The sequence below is a fragment of the Suillus discolor genome (assembly GCF_016758755.1).
Source record: "Suillus discolor strain FC423 chromosome Unknown F5147scaffold_17, whole genome shotgun sequence".
NCBI classification, from domain to species: domain Eukaryota; kingdom Fungi; phylum Basidiomycota; class Agaricomycetes; order Boletales; family Suillaceae; genus Suillus; species Suillus discolor.
Window position 1 is genome coordinate 471,555 of NW_024541264.1, and position 17,287 is coordinate 488,841.

General features: G+C 48.3%; 8 protein-coding genes across 8 annotated transcripts; 6 read left to right on the forward strand and 2 right to left on the reverse strand.

Annotated features, from left to right (window-relative positions):
• Positions 1-258: 258 nt before the first annotated feature.
• Positions 259-3,517, forward strand: F5147DRAFT_573261 (PQ loop repeat-domain-containing protein; the record flags this gene model as incomplete). The annotated part of the gene is made up of 10 exons (XM_041431145.1): positions 259-335; positions 405-478; positions 531-583; positions 641-1,591; positions 1,646-1,794; positions 1,843-2,078; positions 2,346-2,422; positions 2,478-2,664; positions 2,714-3,250; positions 3,306-3,517. 10 exons carry the CDS (start codon positions 259-261, stop codon positions 3,515-3,517), a joined length of 2,553 nt encoding a protein of 850 aa, XP_041294877.1.
• Positions 3,518-3,618: 101 nt separating this feature from the next.
• Positions 3,619-5,110, reverse strand: F5147DRAFT_94430 (uncharacterized protein). Its single transcript, XM_041444484.1, has 2 exons — positions 4,797-5,110; positions 3,619-4,740 (listed from the first exon to the last, which is right to left on the reverse strand). Exons 1-2 carry the CDS (start codon positions 4,871-4,873, stop codon positions 3,720-3,722), a joined length of 1,098 nt encoding a protein of 365 aa, XP_041294878.1. The 5' UTR covers positions 4,874-5,110; the 3' UTR covers positions 3,619-3,719.
• On the reverse strand, positions 4,985-6,356 carry F5147DRAFT_793348 (60S ribosomal protein L7; the record flags this gene model as incomplete). The annotated part of the gene is made up of 7 exons (XM_041443117.1): positions 4,985-5,317; positions 5,369-5,549; positions 5,599-5,736; positions 5,786-5,952; positions 6,129-6,221; positions 6,273-6,288; positions 6,340-6,356. The coding sequence occupies 7 exons, from the start codon at positions 6,354-6,356 to the stop codon at positions 5,177-5,179; spliced, it is 753 nt and encodes a 250-aa protein (XP_041294879.1). The 3' UTR covers positions 4,985-5,176.
• A 389-nt stretch (positions 6,357-6,745) lies between these two features.
• On the forward strand, positions 6,746-8,873 carry F5147DRAFT_686200 (uncharacterized protein). Its single transcript, XM_041436734.1, has 11 exons — positions 6,746-6,768; positions 6,828-6,890; positions 6,953-7,120; positions 7,514-7,577; positions 7,629-7,767; positions 7,830-7,874; positions 7,932-7,986; positions 8,039-8,081; positions 8,141-8,487; positions 8,542-8,720; positions 8,777-8,873. Exons 3-10 carry the CDS (start codon positions 7,094-7,096, stop codon positions 8,695-8,697), a joined length of 876 nt encoding a protein of 291 aa, XP_041294880.1. The 5' UTR covers positions 6,746-6,768; positions 6,828-6,890; positions 6,953-7,093; the 3' UTR covers positions 8,698-8,720; positions 8,777-8,873.
• A 1,273-nt stretch (positions 8,874-10,146) lies between these two features.
• F5147DRAFT_686203 (uncharacterized protein) lies at positions 10,147-12,004 on the forward strand. Its single transcript, XM_041436735.1, has 9 exons — positions 10,147-10,313; positions 10,369-10,438; positions 10,489-10,627; positions 10,674-10,718; positions 10,775-10,829; positions 10,879-10,924; positions 10,983-11,344; positions 11,400-11,637; positions 11,745-12,004. The coding sequence occupies exons 1-8, from the start codon at positions 10,197-10,199 to the stop codon at positions 11,553-11,555; spliced, it is 990 nt and encodes a 329-aa protein (XP_041294881.1). The 5' UTR covers positions 10,147-10,196; the 3' UTR covers positions 11,556-11,637; positions 11,745-12,004.
• A 698-nt stretch (positions 12,005-12,702) lies between these two features.
• On the forward strand, positions 12,703-14,069 carry F5147DRAFT_686208 (NADP-dependent oxidoreductase domain-containing protein). The gene is made up of 5 exons (XM_041436736.1): positions 12,703-12,958; positions 13,014-13,403; positions 13,458-13,696; positions 13,799-13,874; positions 13,929-14,069. Exons 1-5 carry the CDS (start codon positions 12,809-12,811, stop codon positions 13,950-13,952), a joined length of 879 nt encoding a protein of 292 aa, XP_041294882.1. The 5' UTR covers positions 12,703-12,808; the 3' UTR covers positions 13,953-14,069.
• Positions 14,070-14,124: 55 nt separating this feature from the next.
• Positions 14,125-15,814, forward strand: F5147DRAFT_686209 (Snf7-domain-containing protein). The gene is made up of 6 exons (XM_041436737.1): positions 14,125-14,439; positions 14,560-14,730; positions 14,868-14,930; positions 14,981-15,108; positions 15,164-15,332; positions 15,389-15,814. The coding sequence occupies exons 1-6, from the start codon at positions 14,149-14,151 to the stop codon at positions 15,743-15,745; spliced, it is 1,179 nt and encodes a 392-aa protein (XP_041294883.1). The 5' UTR covers positions 14,125-14,148; the 3' UTR covers positions 15,746-15,814.
• Positions 15,815-15,853: 39 nt separating this feature from the next.
• On the forward strand, positions 15,854-17,253 carry F5147DRAFT_771810 (uncharacterized protein; the record flags this gene model as incomplete). The annotated part of the gene is made up of 8 exons (XM_041441287.1): positions 15,854-15,983; positions 16,045-16,307; positions 16,363-16,450; positions 16,511-16,565; positions 16,621-16,791; positions 16,847-16,943; positions 16,999-17,109; positions 17,167-17,253. 8 exons carry the CDS (start codon positions 15,854-15,856, stop codon positions 17,251-17,253), a joined length of 1,002 nt encoding a protein of 333 aa, XP_041294884.1.
• Between the last annotated feature and the right edge of the window lie 34 nt (positions 17,254-17,287).

Genomic DNA, 17,287 nt, shown 5'->3' on the forward strand with positions numbered 1-17,287 from the left:
GGATTTGTTGCTGCATGCACTCTCAGGCTGTAGCATGTTCATTGTCGGATGCCGGAGGATGTCTGAAACGGAAGAGGTTGATTAACTTGAAGCACACTGTCACAGGACGATTCCGAGTGGAAAACAAGTTAGGTTGCCCACGGCCGCCACGCACTAGCGTGTGTGTGAACCAACTGGAGGCAATCCACCTGTCACAACCCACTTTGTTCAGCATTTTTATCCTCGAACCTTCGAGTTCTGGTGGGCCCAACAGCGAGGATGTTACTACTTACAGCGAAATTCAGCGAGTTGCTCGGCTATGCTTCTATAGCATGTTGGCTTGGTGCCCAATTTCCGTGAGTGATCAATACTTACGTTGCACTTTGTGAAATTGACAATGAATTGCGCCATATTCGCCATCGTAGACAGGTGATAGAAAATCACAAACGGCAGTCGTGTGAGGGCCTCGCACTGCCGTTCTTGTGCAATTGGTTGCTCGGTACGACACATCCTTATCGATCAATTCGCCATCCGCTCATGTTGCTTTCTAGGCGATTTTTCGAATTTAATCGGCTGTTTGCTCACCCATCAGCTTCCCTTCCAGGTGGGCTACTGATGTTGATACCGTGTCTGAATAGTAGTGACTTGGTTTCGCTTCCAGACTTATCTTGCGACCTACTTTTGCATAGTGGATTGTTCGTTACTGGCTCAATACTTCTACTACTATAGTGGGAGACCAGAAACGCTATCCGAGGCATACGTGCGCACACGATCACGAACCATATCCACTGCTCGTCGACTCTCATTAGACGCATCACACTATCGCACATTATCGACAGTCGCAGGGAATGTTGCTGCAGCTGCAGCATTAGCCGCATTCCCTGAATCGCATCCTGAACATCGCGTCTCACGAAAGCATGTTGTCGATCAGCCGCTCGATGACACAGCACCCCAAGTTGTCGAAGAAGCACAGGATGAGGTTGATGATGCGGTCTTGTCAGCACTCTCAGAAAGTTTTCACTCTGGGCGGAAACGCGTTTCATGGAGCCAAGAACGCCACGATCATCAATCTAGCGCTCGAAGTCAGGCGTCTCCGGTCGTTCCAAAGTCACTGCAAATTACAGCTCCTCCGCGCGAGTTCGCAGCATTTTCCCGGGGTCGTCCAGAGCAGCGTGTGGCAGATGCGGAAGAGGTTGAGGTTGTGCAACCCAGCTCGCGTGCGGCGAGTGACCATAGGACCAGTTCGCGTGCGAGTCGACGCGGTGCAAGTATGGTCTTGCTTGGATTTGGGGCGTTGTTTAGTGTTGGAGCTCTAAGCAACGTTCACTCCAGATCTTTAGCAGGAAGGGGTGACAGCATCGGACGGGTACTAGCGGATGAGGTTAACATACCACATCCATCGACAACGTCCTCTGCGCAGGACACGGCCTACCATACGCCATCAGGTGTAGGAGTTGTAACTGTAGAACTCCCTCTGACACTTAGCCAGAATGGGTCGCGATCTCAAGCATCAGAAGACTCCCCATCAACGGAACGTATCATTGGCCGAATTTTCGCCTGGCTGTGTACCTCATTATATTTGACTTCTCGGCTTCCTCAGATATGGAAGAACGTGAGTTTACATTTCGTTTCCGTTGAAATACATTCTTCTAAACGATTTCTCCAGTATGTTAGAAAGTCTGTCGATGGACTCTCGATGTATCTCTTTGTCTTCGCTTTCCTTGGCAACTTTTTCTACGTCTGCTCGATATTGACATCTCCAGAGGCACACATGCCTCCACCTGCATCAACTAAGTTTTTCAAGGAGAGCATCCCGTATGTTCTTCGTCTTATCTTTTCATCTTGTTATTGATGACCTTCTAGATACCTACTGGGAAGTGGCGGCACACTCATCTTTGATGTCACGATTGTATCTCAATCCTATATTTACCGAGGGAAGCCTCCGCGTCGGCGAGGCCGTGGTACATCAATCGCACACAGAGCTTCCCTCGCTGAAGAGCAAGCTTGTTTATTGGGAGGGGATGCTCTTTCTGGTTCATACTACGGTGGTAGAGGGGCAAGCGCTGTACGGCACTCCAGGACTCGGACCTCCGGTTCACGTCCCCCTTAACACCGTAATCACACAAGGCTCCAGTTATTATACCAACATATGTATTGTACAGACCCCACGAGTTGAACGTTGAACATATTATATATACGTATATGAGAGTTACTCTTCAAGCCGTCCGAGATTGATCAGAACTGTCGTAGATTAGCTATATTCCAGTGCTTGCTAGTTTTAGCGGAGCAGTGCCTTCTTAATTTTGTATTTTATGACAAGCAGTATCGCTTGAACTACTTCATGTCTTCCATCGCTCGGAGCCCAGCACCTCCATTGCGCTTCCCATCTCCGTCTCCACCAGTTAGCAACCAACAATTCGCAGAACCGCAACCTGATCACCTCGTGCGTTCCGATCCGCCAAGGACTTCGCTGTGACTGATTTCGCTCTTCTCTACAGCGTGCTTTTGTACTCGATTATCTCTGTCATAATTGTTACACCAAGACTGCGCAGGCATTCGCTAGGGATACCGCCGTGAGGCACCTTGATAAGGATGGAGACGAAATTACGTCGCCCGACAGAAGGTTACAAGGGACCTCAGCAGACCTAACGGATGAGGGCCTCCGGAAAATACGGCGTCGTGAAGGTGCACCGAATACTTGGCGGAGTCTGTCAATGCTAATCTTCTTGTCCAGAAGTACGAACAGAAATCCTCTCCGGACGAATTGATGAGGCTACTGCCCTCCTCAACGAGCACTTCCCCAATGTTCTTGCTCCATCAAGCGTACCATCCTCAGAAACGTCCTCTTCCGTTGATTCTTCCCCTGACCGTATAGAATATAACTCCCGTACTGTTTTAGACCCGACACTCCTCTCACTAAACCTTCGTATTCATGCGTTCATCGAAGCCTGCCGCACAATCCCTCTTCCCTATGTTCCGCATCTTCAAACCACACCCATCACAACACCAGAACCCACGACGAATCTTTCCCGTGACCCTGATCATATGGCTGATGAGCGTTATCAGACAGAGTTAATACTGCGTGCGCAGAAGCTCTATGCGCTAGTAGAACTATTGCGGAAACCAGAAGACCGAGCAACGTATTTGAAGGAGCTGGAGAACGTCGGCGGCCTTCTCGCATATAAGGTGCCAGAGATGAGCCCTATGTCAAAATATCTTGACCAGGCGAGACGAGAACGTGTCGCAGACCAGATAAACCGTGCAATACTCTGTGAGCGCTTTATCACCTTGTATGTCAGGGCGGTATGCTAAGATTTGTCTCTTAGATCACAGCAATTTACTGTCTGTATCTCATTTGGAAGTTGCCGTGCGATATAATTCTGCTCTCTGGGGAGCTTTGAGCGAACTGCATATCAAAGTCCCCACAAACTCTAGCAGACCTGCAGGAGTTACCCTCCCACCAAAGCCTACTAGCAGGAGTGCGCCAACTTCAGGAGAGAAGAAATTGACTGGCACTGTTGAGGTAAGTTTATTGTAGCAATATATTGCCTGCGAGATCTAACATGGAGTGCAGTACTTGCCGCCATTTGATCTGGGCTTATTCCTTGATACTCGGGTATGATTTTATTTGCGTTCCACTCAGGCTCCTGTACTTTCGCATACCCATTGATCTGTACTATTCTCTCCGGTCCAGATTTCCCTATGTGGTTTGATTCATGTATATTATACATATACGTAGATCAATGAATGACGTCCACGTCATCCCATCGACCTCTATTGACTTGCGATAGAAGCGTTGATGTGACGCGACACCCTCGTAACCCCAAGACCTTTAAGTGGCGCAATTTCGTCCACGGGTAATCTTGTAGTAGCTTCTCCCCTGATGCTGGAATGAGCCAACTGTTGTAAGACAGGTCTAACAGTGAGACCAGAGGGCAGTACGATGGAAGTCGTTGAAGGGACACTGGTTTATTAGGGATATTTATGAGTGTGAGGCAAGTGATTGTGGGCGGGAGGTTGCTCAAGGCAAATGTTACCGGTGTGGACAGTAGGGTAAGGGAGAAGAGCACACTAGGCTCGCTCCCCTGTGTTGCAAGGGAGTCCCACGTATACTCCTCTGCCGTACATTCCTCAGGCACAGATTCTCTTGAGGAATGTATGCGCCGGAAATGGTCGCTGCGCAATGTAGCATGCGGCCCAACGACCACGAGCTCTCCGTCTGCATGCCCTTCTTCTCCGCATATTGCATTCAGCTCAATCTGAGAGAGGGGACAGTTTATTGCGCTATGACGCATTAAGACGCGACGGAGGTGAGGTGGGATATAGGGCCTGATTTCAACCAACTCGTGTCCGTTGCATTCCATGCGAATGACATGAAGTGATAGTAGTGCGAGTGTAGGGAACTCGCCGGTCCGAAGGCTACGAAGGGATGCGCTAGTATCTAGTGGACGCACTGACGCATTGCCAGGGGAGAACGCTAGGTCGAGGGCATGCTCGCGCCAAGCAGGGGAGTTTACGTCCGCCAAGTCTGCCTCCCTGATCTTCGGAGATGAAAAGGTTGTCCAACTGCGAGGTGGATCAGGTCCTGCGACCCGGACAGGTCTTGTAGAATGGTGCCCTGAAGCAGTTACATTCCGCCTGCCGTCTTCTGAGGGATAGATCAGGCTGATCGGAAGGGTTGGGATGTTATTGTCATGTAATGACGTGGGTAGGCTGGCTGGGATATGCTGCGCATTGCGTGAGTGGCGAAAGTGCTCTCCTCTGGACGAAGGAATGAGGTTGCTTCGTTCGATCTCTTGTCACCACCCGCAGCGCACCTCAAATTACGAAGGATGTTGTTCACTTGACGAGAAGTTTCGCTTGTGTCCTGTGGAACAGTTCGTGGTAAGGCCATCGCAGAATAAAGGGTGCTACCATGTCATCTTGTCCAACTGGCATCCTCATGGGTTGGGACTGGAACCGTGGTAATTCTATGTAGGTGCAAATTCCACTAAGCTGACCTGCATTACAGCAACGTAGAATATAATACACGTCTTAACATGCCAATTGAATGCTGAAGTGTTGGAAGAAATCCATACGTGTTTTCATAGTGCATACATGGCAAAAATAGAGGAACATGATGAATTTCATGCCAAGCATACCTTGTGACTACTCCATCTCGCCACTACCCCACCGTCGGACCACAATAAAAACACACTCAGTTCATTTGGCGGATGAGCTTGTTGATGTTAGCCTCTCGGTCACCAAAGTCACCACCTTGCACGAAGTGCTTGAATTTGCGCGTCCTCCAGCCACCGTTAGGGTTCGACAACTTAAACGGCCAGAGGAAGTTGGATGCCTGTTCCGATCTGTCAGCAGAAGAAAATATTTATGACTTGGTCATGCTGACCTGCTTGAAGTTTGGGCCGGCAGTAGCGATCTCGTGAACGAGATCTTCTATAGAGAGGATGTCATATTTGCCGAGGGACTCCTCGATAATGGCATTGTTTGTCAGGGGAATACGCTGCTTGTTGACCTTCCCGTAACCGCGCTTGTAAAGGAGTTCGCGGACGGACTTGATATTTGGCTCGCTAAGGAAATTCGTCAATCTCCATGAATATTCATAAGCAGTCGACTTACCCGTATGTAATGTAGGGCTCAACCAGTCGGAGCATTTGCTGGGTAGCTTTGGTGACCTTTACGAAAACACCGTTGTTGATTTGGAGGAGGCGGAGGAGCTGTAGGATTTTACGGGGTTTGGGTGCAATCTCGTTGATACTACGCAGATATGAGAAGAATAAATGATCACGAAGGAAGCTGCACGTACCCACGAATACGGACGACGAAGTAGACCTTGGCTTCCGCAGGAACATAGAAGTCACCAGATGTTCGTGCAGCACGCTTCAATCGGATCTCCTCCTTCTCCTTTGACAGATACTCCTTGACATAGCTCTCCGCCCGTTTGAAAATCACCTTGCGCTTTGCCTTTGATGCCTAAAACAAAATTTAGTATGTGATCGGAAATAGAGCAATTTGAAGGTAAAAGATCAGTCCCGAAAGATGGTTAATTTGAAGGCGGCACTGCAGAACGAATCCCACTAGCCATTCGTTCGAAATAATCGTATGCATCATACATCGAGCAAGGCCCTAAGTAAGAGGTTGCTACGAACCTTACGTGCGGCAGTGGCTGCAGCAAGGCGCTCCTCCCGTGCCTTTTCGTTCTGCTTGCGCTTTTTAAGGAGAGTCTCCGGAACTTCGATGTCCTGTGGCAAAAGTTAATAGACTCCACATAGATTGCGAATGCACGAACGAACCGAGACTGTAGGAACCCTGGTGGAGATGTAAACACTCGTTAACTGTTCAAAAACTTGGCAGACTCACGTTGTCGAGGGGGCCATGGCGAGTTTTGAGGATATTGTCGGCGCTGTAGGCCTTCGCCGAGACAACTGTGGAAGCTTGTGGTGGCTGGCAACTGTATAGTCTTAGTCATATATTCTCACAGTAATCATGTGTGGGTTCGTGTGAAAAATTAATGTCCCAACCGTCCCAACCAGTGAGGTGAGCTCTCTGCAGCTGCGCAACACGCTCGCAGTTCAAAAATCTTTGGCAGCTCAACGAAGCCAGATCATTGACCGTTATACCTACTACGACTGTCCCCAGAATTTTTCGTCCGCGTCCCGTTCCGCACTGTACTCTTCGACCGGCCTCGTCCGCCAAACGCCCACAATGCTTAAGTAATCCCATGCTCTAATGCATTGGAGACCATCCCTGAGGCCGAGGCCTGAAATCGCCCCTCTGGCGCACACTACGGCAAGATACCGGCGTAGCTACGAGCCAGTGGCTGAGTACTGAGTAACGAAGGTATACAGTACAAGACATACGACGAAATTCAAAGGAGAAGTGGAGAAGCTCTATGTGTCAACAAACACTACGTAAGGGTTATACAAGTCCATTTCAGATTTAGCGACGCTTAACACAAGGTCTGGCTTCTAAGTTACGACTTGCAAACAAGAACAACATTCTAGAATCGAGCAACCAAAATCTTGCGGAGAACGGCACAAATCCCACGCCTAGGCCATCAGCCAGTTCGGACTGGAAAATTGACTGTCCTATCCTGCTCGCAAACGAGTCTGTCATGTACAAGAAATGGTCATTAACAGCGGTGGGCCTTTTTTTAATCTACTCGCTGGAATGAAGGGGCATTTGAATTATCGAAAACACTGGCCCCCGCATTTCTAATCAAGTCTGACGCCAATTCAGGCGGACAGTTGCCGGCATCGTATCGAACTGCTAGCAAAGTGTCATAATTTGAAGGTTTTATCTCCCCATCCTTGTTCTTTTCACTCCCCATCCTTGTTTCTTTCATCCATCATGCTACCACACCGAGCCAAGCTAAGGCCGTCAATAGTGGTCCTGGCAGCAGCAGTGCCTGTACTCAGAGGTACCTTTGCGCAGACATCCACTGTGACATGCCTGCCCTCCTTTGGTTGGGTAATAATATCACTTTATTCATGTTTTAGGTTTCAAGATATAGATTCTGATTCATGGTATGTAGATGAACAACACCCTCGGGCAGGACCCTTGCGTCGTTGCTTCCTACCTCGAGAGTGTCTGTGGAGGTACGCCTTTTTTCGGTATGCCTTAGCTTTGTATAACTGGTCTTGGCGCAGCTTTTGCAGTCGGTCCTTTGCCTCCCAACACCTATTACGGACCTCCCTCGGCCGCTGGAGCAGACTCTTGCACATGTAATACAGTAACCTACTCGATGATGGCCGCTTGTAGCGATTGTCAGAATGCCACATATGCATCGTGAGTCATATTCAAGTCTTATCGAGTATACTCGACTTTAAGAGGCCCCTATTTCCTATTAGCTGGTCTTCCTGGAGCACCAATTGCGCTCAGATGTCCATCAGACAGTCAGTGCGCAAGGTTGTTGATATTCAGCAAGCTTTTCTAATACACTTAATTGGCAGATATCCGATGGACATTCCCACTGGCACCAAGGTTCCGAATTGGGCGTATCTGAACGTTGGTTGCACGATTACCTGTCCCAACTATTGTAATCTAATTTTCGCTGAAGGTGACCGGTGGGTTCGACCCTATCGCAGCACAAAATAACGGAGGTTAGGATTTAAGCATAACTTTTCTGTCCCAAGAAACCTTTTCACTTACGATCTTCTAGACCTCCCGGAATCTACCGCAACCAATTCACAATCTACTATCACAGTCACTTATTCGACCACGTTCTCTGCTTCTTTGACCAGTTCTTCGGCCACATTTACAGGACTTTCTCTCACATCAACATCTAGTCCGACAAGTCCAAATGTTGGAGCTATAGCCGGAGGTGTTATTGGTGCAATTTTTGGTGCAGCCATCATAGGCCTAGTGATTTGGTTCTTTGTCAGACGCCGTCGCTCCTCCACAACGCCATCAGCCGCTTTTAGCGACACAGGCAGAGATCCGGGCCACACTCAAAGTTTTTACTCCACTAACGCTAATGCATTCCCAATGGCACAACCACGTCTCTACGTATGTTTCTCATGATTCTATGATACATCCAACCCATCTCATCCCCTCGCACAGGACCCCTCTGACCCGACCACTTTCCCAGGTCGTCCTCACCCCTTCGCCGGCCCAGTTACCTCATCTAGCAGTATAAGCCTAAATCCATTGATGCCCTCACCCGTCTTTCCCCAACAGTCGCGTCCTGGACGGTATGCTGGCGTTCCAGAACTCTAGAGTTTGGACTTATGTTAGTTTATGTCAGTTTATGTCACTTACTTTTTGGTAAACGGAAACTTGTAATGTTACTTTTCAGACTTGATGGGATACTACCAAATCATCATGCAAAAGTTCTTAGGACGGCGGCCTAATAGATGGTTTGGTGCTCACCTGCAACTTGCTTCAAGGTTCGCCGTGGCAAGCGTGGCTGCTCTCGGCAAAGTGTCTGTACCATAGTTAACGCTGAGCTCAGCCTTTAATGACCCACTTCGTGGCGCGCCGCAATGACCCATGGATCGAGCCTGTTTAGTGTGAACGGAAACAAAGTTTGTGATGCTGAGCGCACTTCCTTTGCAGATGACTCGCTAACGCGAGCTCGGGCACATGCTTGTAAACACGATGAGTACGGTAAATCTTGGATAAAGGTGGCAAGATTGCATTAGAAAATCACGGCGCGGAGACAGTAAGTACTTGCAAGCACGTACTCGTAACAAGCCGCGAATGTAATTGCACTGATCCACCGATACGACACATACGAAATGTGCACGAGATACTTCAGCAAATGTTCGACCAGATGCCGGGTTGATACTGATTAGAAACGGGAAACCATACTCCATAGAACCCATGACACTTGTGTATAACACATGACCATTGATGATACAATCGAACTCCCATTGTCATAGCGAAATTCTTCCTCAGATATTGCAAGAGCAGACCGACCCAAAGACGTAGAGAAAGGCAGAATATTGTCATGAACACAGAAGTCTACGACGACGCTGGATTGAGTCATACCCGTCGCCGGTTGTCCTGTCTATACATAGGCTGACAGTGACGATAGATGAGGCCTGAGGGGACGACCATGAATGATGCATGCTATTAGGTCTCGGAGATGATGTTGCAACGAGCTCTTTGAAGACGATAGTGATCACTCCTCCTGTGATGTCGGAGTTGCCAAGATAATTAAATTGTGCCAAGAGGTGCCATAGCTGCACCGACAGATTGTACAGAGAATGAGCCAAAGGCCATTGTCGATAAAGACACTTCAAGTTGACGCCTGACGCTTATGCAAAAGCCATGATGGATGGTAGTAACAACAGATCGACATGATGTGCCCTGAAGACAAAAGGGTTGCAAAAGAGGTACAAAATTGAACAGGAACGGGTCCAGGTCCGATCCTGATATAGTTACATCTGACGGGCTGTGTCCGCTTGCAGATGATTGTGGCATCTGGTTCCGACTCCGAGCGGCGCTCAAGCCAACTTTGTGCTGCTGAAAGACGAGTTGCCATGGACAGGAAACGGATATTATCAGTGGCCATGTGAGCCTTTAAGTTCCTGACTCCATATCGATGCACTTATCGAAAACCCTGAGGCCCTCGTTTTCAAAGCTGTGTTTATCAAATATTAGCCGACATCACGTCGAACTGCCATAAGGAACAAAGCGCCTAACTAATACTATTTGTAAGTTGAAGGCTTCTGCCTCGTTCTGTCTTCCCCACCTTCTTCCTTCTATCTATTATGTCGCCGCTCTTCAAGGCATGGTCGTTGATATTGGTCCTGGCAGCAGCAGTGCTTGGACCCAGAGGTGCATTTGCCCAGACGTCCACTGTAGTATGCCTGTCCTCTTATGGTTGGGTAATGCTTTTTTTTATATACCTTTAGGACATATTTTGATGTGGGTTATCTGCAGATGAACAACAGCCTCCAACAGAACCCTTGTGTGGTCGCTTCCTACCTTGAGAGTGTCTGCAATGGTGGAGGTACGCAGTTTTCATTTCTTAGTGTAACATGCTAACTAGTTCTGGCGCAGATTTTTCAATCAGTCCTTTACCTCCCGACACCCATTATGCAGCTCCCACGGTAGCTGAAGCCAACCCTTGCGAATGTAGTACGGTGGTCTACTCGCTGGTTAGCGCTTGCGGTGCTTGCCAGAACGCCACGTATTTGACGTGAGTCAAGTATGTTCGACTTCACAGAGCGCTTATCGCCTTGTAGCTGGTCTTCTTGGAACTACAATTGTTCCTCGGTATACAACCAACAGTCAGTCCGCAAGGCTATTTATATTCTCCAAGCTTTCTAATCCATCTGATCAACAGATTTCCGGATAGCATTCCGTCTGGCACCGCGGTTCCAAATTGGGCATATCTGGACGTTAGTGGATGGCTAGTTATCCCAATTACCATAATTTAACTTTTTGCAGGTGACCGCTTCGGGATTCAGCCTTGCCGCAGCGCAAGCCGACGGAGGTTAGCATTCGAGCATAACTTTTCTGTCGTTGAATCACTTCCACTCGCTTTCTTATAGATACCCCGGAATCTACCGCAACAAAAGTGCAATCTACTGCTACAGTTGCTAATCCGAGCAGCGTGTCTGCTTCTTTGACCGGTTCTTCGGGCGCGGCCACAGGATCTCCGACCACATCATCGACTAAATCGACAAGTTCAAACGCTGGAGCTATAGCTGGGGGTGTTGTTGGTGGAGTTGTAGGAGCTGCAGCCATCATAGGTCTTGTGACCTGGTTCATTGTCAAACGCCGTCGCTCTGCCACAGCGCCATCGGCCGCTTTCAGCGACATTGGCGGGGGTGCGGGATACACTCAAAGTGTTTATTCCCCTAACACTCATTCATTCCCAACGCAACCCCAAATGACGCAACAACGTCTCTACGTATGTTTCTCATGATTTTATAATGCATCGACACTCATTTCATCTCCTTGCGCAGGACCCATCTGACCCGTCCACTTTCCCAGGTTCGCCTCCCACCCCCACTGTCCTGACCACCGCATCTAGCAACATATACCAAAACCCATCCATACCGTCACATGTGTTTTCCCAACAGTCGCGCCCAGGGCAGTACAGCGGTACTCCGGAGATCTAAATGCGAGCCTGAAGATGAACGACCATTGGATATGATTCCCCCTCATAAATTGATGACATTGCACTAATATATTCATGTAACTGTGTGTCCGTCCGTCATTTCTTGCATCAGTGCTAATTATTGTACATTCACTTGAACCTCGGTATTGGGCTCTCGATTATCCATTGGAACTTTAAATCTATCGTCTAGCAGGACCATTGTAACATGAAAACGAAAGTATCGTGTACTGAAACGATCATGCATGGGGGCGAGCGGAAGCACTCGATGTTTAGATTCTTCGTTCTTTGCCATGAGGGCATCCTGCCAAGGATCTATCTAGATTTCTAATACCAGGAAGCTATGGCACAATCATATTGCATCCTCCCTTCTGTCACGTCAGCAATGTATCATAATTGTTGCTGTTAGTCATAGCGGTAACAGTGTCTATAACTGAAGGTGATGACTTGCGCAGAACGCAGCATGAGCCGATTGGTGTGTTCTGCCAGGGTATCTCAACCACATGTGGGTCATCATCGTAATTAGAAGTGACATGTGCATGTGATGGCTGGGCCTGATGCCATCGGGTCTATTCACCGTGCGGTTAGCTCTACTTTGGGACTGAATGACTTTCCAGAATATATGAAATATCTTGTAGTCTTCCAAATTCCAATAACGATGATACCCCAGATCGGTCATTAGATTGATTCCAACCCCTTGCAATCTCCGTCGCATGAATTTTGGAATTTTATATTTGGCCAGGTAACTACATAGGTTCCTCGACGCATGATTCGCTTGGCGGGTCACGCGGTCAGAGAATGGGCATGTTGATTCGGAGTCACTAGATGGTATGTAGTCCAGGTCCTGAAGGACACCAAAATAATATTAGATAATATTAGATTGGGACAGTAAAAAAATTCAACTGTTGGTACACCTGGTGACCGAAGCGTCCAAGAAAGTTAGGACGGCCGGCCAAAGGGTGGACCGTACTCATCTGAGGTGCTACGAGATGAAAGATTGCCAGTAGTACAGACAATCGAGCATGTGGTATACAAGCACCTGGAAGTTGTTTCTAAAAAGATATCCGAGCGAAAAATGAGCCGATTAAATACACACGTTTTTCTTTAGGGCTGGTCTATCGATACGCAGGTACGTTCCTCGGGCTTGCCTCGGGTCTTGTCTAGAGGTTTATGGATGTGTCCGCCGGGCCGCGCTAAGAATATTTACGCTCTAGGTGACCTATATCAATTGCGTTATCGGACCTCATCCAGCAGGTCATGTTACGGAGACCCGCTTCATTAGTACTGAAGTGGTTCGAGAAACCGAATATAAAGCATCACACAATAACCGGATTCCGTTCAAACCACTTTGCAGGCAGATCATCCATAATGACCGTATCTACACTCCCTCTGAATGACGGAAACCAGGTTCCCTGGATAGCTTTTGGCACTGGTACTGCCCTCTTTCGCAAGGACGCCTGAGGATGCTATCCGCCTTGCTCTCGACAATGGCTTTACGCACCTCGATGGTGCGCAAGTCTATGGCAATGAGAACACATTGGGGAATGGGATAGTAGCTTCTGGCAAGTCCAGGTCCGAGCTCTTCATAACGACAAAGCTCGGACAATTGCAGCCTGGTGCAACTCCCAAGAGCGCACTCCAGGAGTCCTTGAGGAAACTCAAAGTGGATTACGTCGATTTATACCTTGTACACCAAGCCAGCAACCATGTCGGGAAGCTGAAGGAGGTCTGGAAAGGGATGGAAGAGGCTCAGAAGGCGGGCTTAACCAAGTCCATCGGAGTTTCTAACTTCACTGCTGACCACCTGAAGACTATATTGGAAATTGCCACTATAACCCCCGCGGTCAACCAGGTCAGTTTTATAAGCCTGTTGGTGTGATAGGCCTCATTTAACCATCATTAATAGGTCGAGGCTCATCCATATGTATGGCAAGCATTGCAGCCAAATCTTGCCATCCATGACCAATACAAAATCGTTACGTCATCGTACGCTGGTTTATCACCTCTTTTCCGGGGAAAAGGTGGTCCACTAGATCCTGTGATTGAGCAAATCCGCGCTCGTTTGCAGAAAACTCGTGGCGCCCCTGTGTCTGATGGTCAGGTGTTGAACAAATGGCTTCAACAGAAAGGTGTTCTTGTGGTAACGTGAGATTTAATCTGCACACTGATGTGACTCTTTTCTAATACTTGAGCCATCACAGAACCTCGTCGAAAGCCGAACGTATCAGGGAATACCTTGACACGCAGAATGTACCAGGAGCTTACAGTTGAGGAGATCGCGCTTATAGACACTACTGGAGCAAAACTTCACAAAAGATACTTCGTAAGTTTAGAGTTTGACAATGACTCACGTTCTTCTGCTCATCTTGCATTTCAGCCTGGAAACTGGCCGTCCGAGTAAGTCAGTGATTAGTGTAGTGGGACAATATAAATTTCCATAATTCACATCGTGTCGTCGTAGAAGCCCATGGCCGAATCTCACTTGTAGAATTTTTGAAATGTGAATAGTGCTAAATCACGTGATTTAAGGCATTGTGGGCAGTGGCTTTTGTCATTTCTGTATAAAGTGTCTTGCGTTTATGGTGTTGCCAACAACTATGTCATCCCCAGCTCTGTCTGCGCTGCCAACCTATTCATCAACATCAAAATCTCGTCTACAGTCGCTGTATTCCGATATTCACAGACAAAAATATTCCAACCCTTCTTCTTTCCATACTTATGTTGACTGGTGGCATGGGACGCTCAAGGATGTCACTTCGCGAGGTTGGCAGGGAAGCGACGGATCTGACGGAACAAGCAACAAACTTATCCTAGGAGCACGAAGAGCTCTGGTGGATAAGCTGCGTTATGAAGGTGTTGGCAAGCCTCTCGGTCTCGGAACCACCATAGTGCGTCATTAGGCAGCTCTTACACTTCTTGGCATTCAACTCACCGCACTGCACTAGTAAAGGCCGAGATGCGACGAAATAATGATATAATACCACTCTCTCCAATTTCTTACTTCACAGCAGTCTGTGTACGACCCAGGCTGGCTCCCATACCGAATTGCTTCCTTCGTGGTCGGAAAACCACTATGGTGGGCGATGCAGCAGCTTGACATAGTCCGCTCAGAAGACTCTTATACAGAAGCTGAGATGTGGAAGAAGATAGAAGGGGACTACGTCATGCTTGGGCTTGTCGTACAGGCCGCAGATACCCTTGAAACCATAGCGAGACGGCGCCGGACTCAGCCCAGCTGACAACCTGTACACTTTCGAAGATTTTCGCAGAGAATTTGGGGCCAAGATATTACCCGGAGTTGTGCTGAGTGAGATAGGATACCAAAGTCCTGATCAAATTTCTCGAACGGGAAAGACGTGTGGTTGTACAGAATGGTGATGTAGGTGTTTCAGTCGCATATTCTCACTCGCTGACTGACATCACATTAAGGTCATTAAATTTGTGTCAGCGAGCCATGATCGGGAAATCACTGCTGTGGATCGAGGAATTCTACAGCTCAAGACAGCAGTGAGAAATCTCCGCGAACAGGTTGATGGCATCCAGAATAAGATTGATCAGTAAGGAGCGCGTTTTTCCACAGCACGTCGTTGAATAACGCATGTATACATCTAGGACTGCTTCAAATATCTCAAACGCCCTGCGTCAGCAGCGCAAGTCAATTGCACTAGCAGAGTTGCGGTTTAAGAAACATCTGGATGACCTGCTTTCAAAGCGTCTTGGATCCCTTCATAATCTAGAGTCAACATTGATCAGTGTAGAGACGGCCGCCGGTGATGTGGAAGTGAGTTACCCCTCCTCTTCTATAAATTTCGTGTTACTCACCGGTAACCTCTTCAGATTATGAAGACATATGAGAGTTCGACGGCAACATTAAAAGCAATCTTAAGCCACCCCTCCCTTCAACGCAACAAGATTGAAGAGACAATGGATGCGCTTGCGGCATCGACTGCTGATGCACGTGAGATAGATAATGCTATCAGAATGGGCGAAGACATGGCTGCAGTAGACGCGGGCATAGATGATACAGAGCTAGAAGCCGAACTAAACGCGTTGGTGGAAGAGGCAGAGAAGGAGAGTGCTGCAGCAGCTGAACAGGCGGTTGTGGAGAAGCTTCAGGGCATTGAAGTTCATGTCCCAGAAGGCGCACCAGTTCAGGTTGAGGCCGTTCCCAGGCGGACGGCAGAGGCAGCATAAGAGGACACCTTACATAATATTAGCATACAGTGTTCCTTGATGATGCATTAATATCCTTATGAGAAGCACGAAGTTGAGCTCTAACACCGTCTTGTACATTCACAATCAATGGCACCCATTCGTTTGCGACATCCCAAGGGCATCACGACGTTGCAAGTCAACCTCGATAATGCTTTAGTTCAAGACCTCCAGCAGGAAATATTTGGAGTGTCCGAAATCCCACCGTCGCAGCAAGAACGTATGTACCGTGCAAGCGCCTTCAACAAGCCCATTTAAACGGTGATTTTGATGCATGTTAGTCAGGTCGGGGTACCCACCGCGATCGCTCACAATTGTCCCGGAGCTTCCGCTTTCGAGTCTGGGATTAAAGCCCGGTGATCAGGTCATTGTGAACCAGAACATATCAAGCTCGGTGCGCGCCCCGCCTTCCCCACCCAAGGCCAAGCCTGCGTCTTCCCAGCCACCTCAAGCCTCTTTGTCACAACCGAATTCAAGCCGGCTCGCACCGAGGAGCAGCGGTCCAGACTGTGTTGAGACACCAAACGGCGCGTTAGTGCACAGGGTAAGTTAATGCATTCTCATATTGATCGGTTATCTGTCATGCGCCAGGGCCATAGATCGTGCCAGACGATAACTCCTGTCTTTTTTCGTCGATCGCCCTCATTTTCGAACAAGATGCTCGCAAGGCGCAACAGATACGACAAGGTCAGCCATCACATTGATCTAGAATCTATCAGATGGATTGATTGGCGATCCCCACATAAGTCGTTGCAGATGGCATTCGAGCAGACATGGAAACCTACAATGAAGCTATTCTTGGGTAATTGACATCACTGCATACCACAGTATGATGCTGAGCTAACTCGAATTTGCAGCATGAGCCGAGATGCATACATCGCCACCATTCTGAAGCCTGCGACATGGGGAGGTGCAATTGAACTCGGAATCCTCGCCAAGCATTATGGCACGGAGATTGCATCTATTGATGTCGAAACCGGAAGGTTTGATCGTTTTGAGCCTCCATTAGAGGCGAGCACAGGCAACCGGTAGGCACCTTGTGTGACCTTCGTTTAGACGCACTTCTAACACGTTGGTACGCAGTTGCATCGTGATCTATTCCGGTATTCATTATGATGCCGCCTCACTGGCGCCTATGGCTGATGCTCCGCCTGAATGGCATCAAACTGTCTTTCCAATCGTGAGTGCTTCAGTATCGTGCATGCTATTCTAAAGTTGTTTACTCTTGATATTAGATTTCCGCGGACGACGACGATCCAATTTTGTCGGCCGCTAAAGAATTAGCTACTATCCTACGGGGAAAGAAAGCGTATACCAACACTGCAACATTTGATATCAAATGTGAAGTAAGCAGGCAATTTCATCGAATGATCTGCACAATGAATGATTGATGACCCGCACAGGACTGTGGCAAGGGATTGAAGGGTGAGAAGGATGCAAGAATGCACGCCCAGGAGACGGGTCATGTACGATTCGGAGAATATGAATGATATCCGGATTCTTGACTTGTCCATACCACCACCC